This window comes from Perna viridis, chromosome 4, assembly GCF_037379345.1.
Source record: "Perna viridis isolate PV_CMFRI_1.1 ecotype Kerala chromosome 4, ASM3737934v1, whole genome shotgun sequence".
Taxonomy (NCBI): Eukaryota; Metazoa; Mollusca; class Bivalvia; order Mytilida; family Mytilidae; genus Perna; species Perna viridis.
The window spans coordinates 8,943,188-8,955,492 of record NC_142448.1 but is presented as its reverse complement, the minus strand read 5'-3'; the positions used below and the strand labels follow the sequence as shown (position 1 = coordinate 8,955,492).

At 32.3% G+C, this 12,305-nt stretch overlaps 1 protein-coding gene across 2 annotated transcripts in view; it reads right to left on the bottom strand.

The window, feature by feature from the left end:
* The window catches only part of LOC148618746 (uncharacterized), a 230,942-nt gene that overhangs the window by 79,161 nt on the left and 139,476 nt on the right, over window positions 1-12,305 (bottom strand). For both annotated transcript variants that reach the window (XM_088577926.1, XM_088577925.1), the window contains exons 108-117: window positions 11,806-12,015; window positions 10,623-10,685; window positions 10,021-10,329; window positions 8,368-8,590; window positions 7,922-8,024; window positions 6,098-6,251; window positions 5,266-5,492; window positions 3,732-3,891; window positions 3,149-3,377; window positions 530-755 (exon numbers count right to left, since the gene is read on the bottom strand). In XM_088577926.1, the coding sequence (XP_088434052.1) occupies window positions 530-755; window positions 3,149-3,377; window positions 3,732-3,891; window positions 5,266-5,492; window positions 6,098-6,251; window positions 7,922-8,024; window positions 8,368-8,590; window positions 10,021-10,329; window positions 10,623-10,685; window positions 11,806-12,015 (1,904 nt within the window). The remainder of the gene's footprint in view (window positions 1-529; window positions 756-3,148; window positions 3,378-3,731; window positions 3,892-5,265; window positions 5,493-6,097; window positions 6,252-7,921; window positions 8,025-8,367; window positions 8,591-10,020; window positions 10,330-10,622; window positions 10,686-11,805; window positions 12,016-12,305) is intronic.

Genomic DNA, 12,305 nt, shown 5'->3' with positions numbered 1-12,305 from the left:
ACAATTTTAATGTTTTCATCAATATGTGCCAATTTAAAAACTTCAAACAATTACTGTTCATTAATATCACTTTCCTGTCATGAAGCTCCAGGATGCTGCCATTTTGTAAAATGTCACTTGATTCAGATCAGATGTCAAGATTGTTAATCCTAACAAGCTTTTTTTAAATGAATTGAATCATCAGTATTTGATCCCTGCAAGATATTAACGGCAACACATCTCAATTTCTGCCTAATTGGAAATACCTCTAATGTTGTCGAAAAACACTACATAAATGGTTGTCAAACAGGGCATTGGTTGGGCCACTGTAAGCAGTTCAGTTGAAAAAAAAAAAAAAAAAAAAAAAAAAAAAAAGGTGACCCAAAGGCAACTGGGCAATCTTTTATTTTGAGCACTGTTAAAAAATGATATTCCGGAATTGCATTGTAGTTATTACTGAAAGGATTTTGAAAAAGACCAACATTAGTATAACATTACTAAAAACCCAATACATTAAATATCTAAACTTGATTATATAGACGTAACCCACCCTTCCTTTTTCATCCACAAATGATGACACAGCTGGTTTTGTTTGGTCTGGTTCTTTCTTTCTGTTGTCAATTAACTTCTTGTTGATGCTCGGTGTTGTGTACCTCCATATTGTACCCCGAAATAAGGTAATTTTAAGAGAAATACCCCATGGAAGACGAATTTCTAGTGTGACAAGAGCTGAGAGCTTCATTTGCAAGGGAATCATTTCCAAATACATTGTAAGCCTAAAACAAGGAGTAAAAAGCTAATCACATAAGATACATTTTGTTGAAATTTTTCTTTTTCTTTTGATAGATTGTTAACTTTAATTAATTTCCTGATTACAGTTTTTCATTTTTAAAAACAAATGCAAAAATTGTCAATTAACAGAAAAAATGGTAGTATATCCTTGATGAGTTGTTTAAAGGCTTCCAACCTGTTCAAGACTGAAGCCCTACTACAGCAAGTGACAACACATTATTATGCATGCAGGGTGTCATGCCATTTTTGACCATAACTATATAGGAAAATAGGATTTTTCCAATTGAAAAAAATAGGGTATATACAGGGTATTTTTTCGTGAATTTTAAACCTAGATGTATTGCCTCCTCCACCCCTTTAGTCATACCACACCTCCCTTAGATATTAGATGATTGTTTCAAATGTTTTTACTCAACATTTCTTTAAAGCATAAAGGAAAATATAATAAAAAAAAGGTTAACATTATTGTCTCTTTTCACAAACTGTTTGTTTTTTCCATGTCTTGTTTACTTTTTCTTCTTTTGGACTGGCTGATTAGTGGCACTAATCTAGACTATAATCAAGATGTTTTCTCCTATCAAGTTCTTTTTGTTTACTCCTATGTTCTCCAAACTTTTGTTGAATTCTCCTGTACTTTTTTCTAAATTTAAATTTTGGTACAAATGCTCTGCAATTGATGGCCACTTTGTTAACTGACTAAGTATACGGTGTGAATTACTCAAAAATGTTGAAAATTCAAATAAACATAGACGTAATCAAAAGATTGGGATACTGGTGTAGTCAATGACAGAACTCTAAAGATGTGACTTGGAAAATAAAAACTACAATATAGACAATAATAAGGAAAAACATGGCAGGTTCTCAGTGTACTAGGACAGTGTTACATTTTTGAAATTTCAATTACCAGAGATATAAATATATAGATACAGTCAAACCTCGGTAGCTCGAACTCCAAGGGACCATTGAAATGTGTTGAGTTATTGGGAGTTCGAGAAATTGAAGTTCGTTAGAAATTGCCTACTTCCTGCGAAGTTTTGTTAGTTCATAGATCTTTTTCGTTTGCTTTTGGAAGATTATGTTGATCTGTGGACATTCAAAATGCTGTGTTCACTTTTCATAACGTTCAGAGTTCAAGTTCCTTGGTCAATAATTTGTTTTCATCTGATTCTCTTTCATGCTTTTATCATACTGACTTCGGAACATTCTCGAAATTCAATCAGTGTTATGTTAAAGATCGAAACTACCTAATTAGTGATGACTTAAATTTTACCTGTAATTAACTAAAATGACACTGATTAATGACAGGGTTTCAGTTTTTCACACCTTTTATTACCCAAGCTGACAAAATTGCTGACGAGTTCCAGTTAGTGAGGGTTATTCTCTAAGATTTATTACCGAACGGACCGACTAGTTAGTTTGAGTGTTCGAGAAATCCAAGGTTATTTATATTGATTATATAGGAGAAAATTTTGGTACTTTGAATTGTGTTCGAGCCATCCGAGTTCGAGCGAGTGAAGTTCGACAGTATTACCAATCGAAAGTATGATGTTGATTTAATATCCCATTTTACATGAATCAGAAAAGGCAGAAAACTGGCAGTCAGGAAGAGTCTCGTCCCTCTGTTCTAAGTCCAATATCAAAATCAAGAGGGAGTTTCCTCTACTGGCCCTAGTTGTACTTGATGTTGTGTTAAAATTCTGTTTGAACCGGTCAAAGTAAACTTGAGTTATTATATTACAAAGAAAGTGCTGATGGACAGACAGACTGACAAGGTGATGTCTGAAAGTCAGTAGGACCCTTACTACATTCAAATTATATCAATAGATTATTGTTTGACAAAACAAATTTGCAAACCACAAACCAAGATTTCTTTTTGTGAAGGGATGGAACACTCCTAGAACACAAGTGCCATATTGCTATATCATGTTAGCTTAATACTACAGACAATAAGTATTAGCATTAACACTATCTATAGCCATTATTTTAATCTAAAATACTCTTCAATATCAAAATGAAATACATTGGACATGTAAAAATCTTTTTTTTTTTAGTTAAAAAAGAAATATATTTTGAAAATATAGGACATTCAGTCAATATATAGGAAATTTTGGATAAATATAGGAAATATAGCAAAATTCTGAAAAAATAGGAAAAATGTAGGAATGTAGGATCACTTGACACCCTGTGTGGTCTTAGAGCATTAGATATACTTTATATTAATATGTTGAACATCAGAGAGGTTTAAAATCTATCTACCAGAATCTTGTAAGCTCTAAAAGATATAATGAACATAACCTACTGCACAGCCTGAGTCAATCAGATATCAACTGAAGTTTCAGTATTTTATCTAAACAAAACATCTATGTAAATTACATACCCAACATCCAGAGGGAATTTATTGAAGGCTATTTCTGCAGTTGATGGGAATCTGGTCTCCATTACATGAGCATCAAGTTGAAGTTTACCACAAAGAACTGCGAAACATATGCCTACTGATCCATAAGCCTTAACTCCACCATAGGGTATCACAGTAGCAAATCCAGTCATTGCTAATACCTTGACACCTACTTCGAACTTCATCCCATAGTAGGCTTTAGCACCAAATTCTAAAAAAAAATTTAGTTGCTCCAAATGCAATCCATTTACTAGGATGCCTACTTAGTAAGATAGGGCTCCAGCCCAAATGTATTGCAAAAAAACCCATTTGTTAATGAACCAAAGATAACAATCAAAATCTTTAAACTGAAACCACCCCCCCCCCCCCCAAAAAAAAAAAAAAAATAAATAAAAAATAAACCCTAATACCTTATTTCAAGCTATGATCACTACTAAAAACGGGAAGGGTATACAAAAGTGATTAATTCATATACTGAACCCTGCTTTTTATGTATTTTACATTTTGTGGTAATTGCGTCATTGATATCTTTGAAACTGTTAGCTGAATTAAAAAATAAACAAACCAAAAACTAAGACAAGAGGTCCAACTGGAACTGGCAATATAACCGGTGGTATCAATGGTATACTTGCTCTGGGAAAGCTAATGTCCCCTTTTATTATTATGTCTGTCCTTTTGAAAGCATTGGAAGGATCTCCAAGTACTTTGTCAATAAATTCTGACAACTGAAAAAAAATATGGACTGGTAAGCATAAATATGAATAAAATGCTTCACAGAATCAGCTTGATACAAATGCAGAAGTTAACCCCTAAACAGTTAGGAAAATTATGGACACAAAATTCAAACTTGATACAGCTCTGAATAATGATTGACACAGTATAAGATTCTGACTATATTTTCAACTAGTAAAAAATAAAATGTTTGTTTCACTGGGTGCAACATGATACAACAGCAGAGATCAAACTCTGTGCAGTTTGGGCAAGTATGAGCACACCAACCAAACTTGAATACAGCACTGAAATTTGGTCCCAAATAATTATTTGACCAGAATCAACATGGTTCTTTTTTACCCCCTATTCAAAAATAGTTTCAGTCAAAATCCCTAAAATAAATGCAAGCATTCCTTTGTAAATGTGGCACTTTATGGTACAATTTCAAAGGAATTCATTCACTACATAGTTAAGTTATTGTCAAAGCATTATAAAAATGCATGTTTTAGGCCCCTTAAATTATTCTTCAAGACCTAAAACCAATCCAAACCATACTTTTGTGGTATATATGGTATCTTATATAATTTCATTGAAGTCAATACATTAATCCTCAAGTTATTGTCTGAAACCAAATTTTCTGCAGAGGAAGAGGCCAAAAACGACAGCAGAATACCATTATATGACCCCAATATTTTGCAGTTACATAAAAATTACATATTAAACCAAGTTTTTTCTTATTAGGTTATGGCACTCAACTTATAAATCCATCTAAACCTTCCATATGTGGTATGAAATCTTGTGGCCCAATTTCGTAGAATTCTATATATTTTTACTCAAGTCTTTGCCCAGAAAACAGGAACATGTTTTTTTTTTAGCCCCGAATACCTAAACCGTTCAAGTCACAAACCCTGAAATAAAAAACAGCCTTCTTTTTGTAGAAAGGCACACCATGGTACATTTTTAAAAGAGATCCACACACTTAAAATGAAGTTATTGTCCAGACACCAGTGTCTACTTAGGTTAACAATGGCAGGTCCACACCATTATATTGTTTCAATTTCTGTATAAGACCTAACACAGAAATTATATATCAATGTGTATTGCTTGGTTTTTTTGCATTAGAATATCAAACATTATATATCTTTGACAATAAAGGAGAAGAAGCAAGAAAACTAAACATGGTTTGTGATTGGAAAACTTCCACAGGATGACTATGATCAGTGATTTTTATTGCGCATTTTTCCATTGAACATACTCTCAGATGAATTCCTTTCTCATTACCAAAGAATAAGAATGAAAATGATACTAGCAAATAAGAAGGCACATGCTTTTGTAAACATTAATTATACTGAACTGTACTATCGCAACCCCTTAAAAAATCTACTTACTAAAGCCCTGGCTAATTCTTTAAGCTGACCAAACAGTTGTACTACAACAACTGGATCAAGGTTCCTCAGGTCTAACATAGCCTTTATATCACCAATGGTCATATTAGCCAGCTTCTCACCAAGAAGATCAACACCAGCATTAGACAGACCTTCTCCCACAATAAATGCCTGTTCAGCTCTTCCTACTATATTAGTTGTAGTTTTTAATAGGTCTGTAATGGCCTTGGCTGTGTAAAGAAGATGATTATCATGAACGTGCTCTTTACAGAAAAAATATATCTATAATGATCACCAGATACAACAATGGAATCAAGGCCAAGATCTCTGTAATAGACACAGAGAATACTAGAGGCAGTTTGTATCTATATTGATATTCTCTATAGAGGCCAATCCTTAAGAACAAATAGAGCTTTGCTTAAGCACATGATGCAACTGACCTTTTTTGGGGGGTATTTAAAATCAATTTTCTCTTCCCTGTATATACCAAAAGTACTTGTGGGGTGATATGTATGAAAAGAAAGGTTAGATGAATGGACTACACAACTGCACTACTTGGACATAATGTTAATATACAAAAGATACTAAAAATGTGAAAAATTAGGCTTATTCAACATTTTGAACATCTGAAGCCAGTTTGTGCAATAAAGACTAACTAGTGCTCATGTCTTCCATACACTGCACCAAAGAATTTCAAATTAAAACATTTTTAACATGAGAAAAACACACTGTTACTGGACATCTTAGCAGTGGTAAAGCAATGGAACTTATTGGGATATTACAATTACAAAAAAAGGTCCCTAGTGAATAAGACAGTTGCATTAACAAGTCATACCTCCATCAGCATCACTAACGATATCAAAGCTCCATACAGAAGATAGAGTCATTGGATTATTGCTACCCAATGCTTTCATGGCTGATCTTGGTCCTGTACTTATGTCGTCATCAGAGATGTCTTGAGGCTTCAAGTTGCCCAACCTTAACTGGTTCTAAAAGATAATTCATCCAGTTCTCATGTATATGCTTTTATGGAACCAATAAGAATAAAAAATTACTGTATTTTCCGGACTATAAGTCGATACCTTTTATCAGCAAAGTGTCAACCTCGACTTATCGTCCACTTCAACTTATATAGGGATTTTTTAAGAAAAAATGTTCATCTACAATGCATTTCAATAGATTTGTTTATTTCAGTTTTGAAATTCAAAATTTTGGGTAAACAATTAACGAAAGCCAAAACTCAAACAGTCAAACCAACGATCAAATTCGAAGATTATTGATTTTTATGAATGAATACGACGATGTTAATAAAAATTTTAAAAACCATAAAAATATATAAACAAAGTCTAGAAGATATGTTAACAAAACTCTTTTTAACTGGTAAGACATCGAGTGTTCAGGAGTTATCGGTCCTTTAATATGCAAATTTATACCCATTTACAGTATGTCGTAACACATTCACATGAGGCTCAAATTATAATCAGTTAAAGTGTTATCTAAATGGCTAATTGCAACCAAATTTAAATGTAACAATACTTTTATATTGTATTTCAAAATACCAGGTTATTGTTTATTAATTACTGATCGTTACTATGACCTATTCATCAAACTAATTTCCTGTTAATTTCACACCTGGGTGCCATCGCTTCACATGTTATTCATACATCTGATAAGCTTCAGAGCAATTGACAAGCAATTCAATAAAAAAATAGTCAAACTTGCGGACAAGTACACTTTAACAAAAATAAAAATATTAATTTGATTCAGAAATACTATACAAGGTAACATCACTGGAATAATATGCTGTGAAAAAAAACCAAACAAACGGCTCAACTCATATCTCCGCTGACACCTATGATATAAATTCACACGTCTGACCCTCAACTTAGCAGGTAAATTCGACTTATCTGTTTTTTTTGGTCGATTTTGGTCAAAATTAGGCAATTCAACTTATACTCCACATTGAATAAAAGTCTGGAAATTACAATACTGCAAGTAATGATGGAACAATTTTTAGTTGATGCGTGAAGGAAAGTGAACAAAAAGCTAAACCCAAAGTGTGTTGGATGAGTAAACTGATTTATAGTAAGCTCAGCTCAAGCTGTGGCAAAGCCGCAGCAAGAGTAGAGAGCTCTACGGCAACATACACATGCACAATGATGCGAACAAAAATTCATCATCCAGAGGTGATATCTTGAGGAGAGAATGAAAAAAAAAACAATAAGTGTCCCTAATAATTATCATAAAAAGTAAAACGATTTCTTGTATGCCTAAATATCAAACTTAAATAGCAAAAGAGGATTAGATGTAAAATGTTTACATTATGAGAATATCACGCAGCCATTAATGTCACCCCTTTGATGTTCGTCCCAATGTCAGTTCCCAAGACAAACTATATTGGACAAGTGCATATGTGATTCAAATACATACATATTTAAATAATAATTCATACATAATGATGATAGTTTTATTTTATTTCAAATAAATATGAAGTCAACTGACTACTGCTCATGCATGTGCCTACAACCTTGAATCATTTATATTGAAACCTAATACCAGTAAAATAGAAATGCTGTGTTCTCTTATAGGCAATGCCTACTCAATATTACATTGATCAAATATTTCTATAAATCAATTCATATAAGATTATTCTGATTACCTCATATTCTCTTGCATCATTTAGAAATTGTTGAACCCTCTCAGATGCAGCCAATTGATCATGTAGTTTTCTCAGTCCTCCTTTCAAGTCAGAGGGGTCCAATCTTTAATAAACAGACAGAAGTTCAAATTGCAAAAAAACAAAAAAAAACAAACAAACAACAAAAAAAAACAACATTCACACCATCTGCTTAAAGATATTTTAATGGAAAAGCTTACAAAGTATTTTCTCTTTTGGATTTTTTATATGTTTTTAAAATACATATTATAAAAATACAACTAAAACTATAAAAATATAAAATTGTTATTTGAATCAACACATTGAACTGACGAATAAAAACCTCAATCATTCATCATAAATTTAAAAAATTTTTGAATTGATACAAGTAATTTCAATCTGTATTAAGTTTTAAAGTAATATTTTCAAGCTTAATAAAAACATCTTACTCATATGGATTTAAAGCAGATCTTCTTTTCCTCCTTTTCTTCCCACTAGATACACAGGCAGGTCTACCAAGAGTCACACCATCAACCAGGACCTTTATTTCACATCCATTCATTAAGTAGCATACTTTTAATGACAAAGATATTTTATACAGTGAAGGAGAACTATGATGAATTGCCATACTTAACTCAATCACATCACTGATTTTCTCTGTAACAGTTGAACCTGAAAATAAATAGCTGTTTCATTATTGAAATAAACAAAATGTAGTCCAAACTATCTCTGACTCCACAACCCTATATTTTTTTTTATTTGATATACGGTTGGAGTAAGACCAATGATGTCCTATTTTAAAATAATATGAAATTTTTATCATACTCTGTTGTGATGCACTTCAAATTACTTCTGAAGTCTTTCCTGTAAATGTGTTAACCTATTCTATCTTGTTGATTCTAGAATCATTTTACTGCATGCATATATCAGTGTTACGGTTCATTCTCATTACAATCATTTTAACATCAATTTCAGTCAAGAAGCCCAAATTTACAAGAAAAATCTCTCAAGAAATGTGTCCATACTTTTGACCACAATGGTAACAGACACAAAGTTTTCCTCTGCAATCATAATTTAATATCTTCTAAATCGGGTCTTTAAAATATAAAAAGCCCCACAATCCTCTCTTCATAAATAATTACAACTAAATTTCATTGAGATGGAATCCACCTCTGCTGGCTCTACTGTGGTATAATGCTGTACATCAGCCATGCCTAAAATCATTAATTTGAGCTTGACATAATAGTTAACAAGCTAGGGTACCCGACAAATCATCTTGAGCTGACCTACCTTCATGCCTAATATCAAAAGTATACACTAAAAGATAAGGAAGTTAATGCTTGAGCACAGAAAAAAAATCAATAATTTTCCCTTGCGGCCACAGTTCAAGGTAAGAGGTCACAAACCATGATACACAACACATTATCCTGAGCTGATCTACCATCATGCCCAATATCAAAAACATTCACTGAAAGCCAAAACATACAACAGTCTGGACACCAATATGTCCTACAAAAATCCTCAATTTGGTCCAGAGGTCAAAGATCAAGCTCATAGGCCATCAATCATGGTAATGAGCTGATGAACCCTAATGCCAAATATCAAAAGCCTATACATGTACTAAAAAACTAAAAAAAATACAGCCCAGACAAAATTTGTTTGGACAGACAGGCACTATTCACTATTGGGAGTCCGCCACTTTCTGTGGCGGAGACCTAATAAAAAATTAGTGTTCCATGTCCCAAATCTAAATTTCAATTTCCAAGGGAAACAACTCCCACAAAAGTTAAGCAGAGTCAATTATTTTCAAAATTGTCTGAGAGATTCATGTCATTAACATTTGGTATAATTGAAGTGCAAAACCTAAGAATATATTAATATCCAAATAAAAAGCTAAAGGGTTGCAGGATAAGATCAGATTGAATACTTAATTGAATAATGAAAAGACAGCACAAAAAATAATGTTTTCTCTATTCAAATGTTAATACCAAAGTAGAGGTTTCTCTTTAATTCCAATTATTATCTATTAAAACTGGTCTGAATTAAATTGTCTGAATAGAAAAGTTTATTAGGCCAAATTCTTCATAGTATATCTTAATTACCTTTTATAGAGTCCAGTCCCGATTTAGTCCAAGTTCTTCTTTCTACAGTGGAAACTATTTCATCACATCCAGTTAGTACTAGACCAATATTGATGTTCCTAGTCCCAGCCTTGAAGTCTATCTCTGTACAACACTGTATACTGTAACAGTCACTTGACATACGGCATCCTGGCAGAGAGGAGTTAGGGGCAGGTATTGGCAGTGTGGTATTGATGTTGGACATATTATACGAGAATGAGTTGGTAATAGACAAGGATGAGTTCAACTGGGAGGAGTTTGATGGAGGAATATAAGGAACATCTGTACAACCTAAAATTAAACAAGGAAGTAATTAATATTGTACCAACATTCACAAGTAGTGGAAAAATGGGAAAACCACTGTAGCAATAAATACAGTTGTCATAAATAATGATTTTCACAGCCTTGTTCAAGAAACTTACTACTGTATTTAACTGTTCTAGTATGATTTGACTTAAGATAAAAAAGTCACAAGTCACGATCCACCATTTCATTTCTTTTTGTTAGGTGATGATCTTAAGGTTGGGGGATAAGCAAAAATGCCAAAAAAAAAATACTGTTAAAAAACTTTAAGGCTTGCTTACCATTCAAAAAATCTCCAGTATATGCATCACATTGTGATGATTTCCAAAATTCAAAAGGAATTCCTGAAATATAAATAGAAAATAATGCAAAGATTTGAATAGGTTTAATCTATTTCAAGGTTATCACCTTAAATGGTTGAAATATTTATTAACAGAAATAAATATTCTACATATACACATAGCTAGGCAGAGTATAATATGTGTTTTTTACTACATATTGACAATTCAATATGCTTATACAGGGTTAAGAAATATGGAACAGGGTGAGGGAAATCTGCAATATCATGAATTAATATAGAGTGAAAGAAAGAATCATATAAAAAAAAAAAAAGTAGTCATTAAATTGCCAAAAATATCAAAATTACTTAAATGAATTAAAGATTACAAAATGGTGGTATTTTATTATTCTAAACTGATTTTGTATATATTTTGTATGTAATATTTAATTAAGCATCTTAAAATCAGTGGAAAAAATTGATCATCATTGTGAAAAAAAAAAAAAAACCTTTTGTTATAAGAGGGCCCTAGATAGGCCTTAACTGCATTACCCCTTTTTAGAAAATTAGGTTGAATCTTGAATAGTTGGGGAAAGTATGGATACATCCTTGGATTTGGAATTAGACATTTGATGAGAATAAAAATTCAACCAGAATTAAAGCATCCTACTTTTTGGGACCTTAATCCTAAACGGTACTTATGGCACATCTTAATGAGATCCATCCCCTTTTACTCAAATTATCATATAGACATCACGAAAATGCTTGTTCCTGACCCCTTTTCAGCCCATAATACCTAATTGGTTAAAGTCACCACCCAAAAATTAATCCCAGCCTTCCATTGAGAGTATAACACTTTGTGGTACAAATTCAAAGAGATCCATTTACTTACAGCCAACTTATAGTCAGGACTTCAAGAAAATGCTTGTGCCTGAACCTTGACTTCTGAAAGTCTAAACCCCAAAAATAATCCCAGTATGATCTTTTTGGTATATACATATGCTTTTACTTGAGTTATTCAAAGTTATGAAATACATGTTTTGGACTTTAGAAATTGTTATGGGCATAATTCCCAAAATCAAGATATAATTAATATAGAGTTTGAAACCTTGTATACCATTACATTACATACAACAGCAAATTTTTTGCTTTAGTATAAAATATAAAATATATACTTATATGGTTACCTCCAACTGGTCTTAAATCTGAGTTGCTACAAACATCATACCCAAATTTGGCATTGTTTAGGACTGTGTATTTCTGTAAACATGAACTGCCTGTAGCCTCAAAACAAACATTTATACTGGCGTCAACCAAGAATTTTCTCTCTGAAGGGACATTAAAAATGCTAAACTGGAGTCTGAAAACTCCTCGCAGCCAGATATCCTCTGTCTTCCCTGAAAATACCATAAATCAATTACAGAACTTTCTTCTAAGAAAAATCAGCAGGTATATTAGTATGATATTTTCTACCTTTCATTTTTTCAAAATTTCATGAAATTTTCTTTTTCATACAAGTAATTCACACTGAAGTTAACTGCTAGTGAGTAATTAATATTTCAAAATGAGTTAGCTTTATTATCAAGTTGTACAATTAACTAAAAATATAAAATAAGAAAAAATACAGCAAGATTAATTTTTTTTGGAATACGAGTGGAATTAAATTTGCTACAGTCAAACTGGTTTA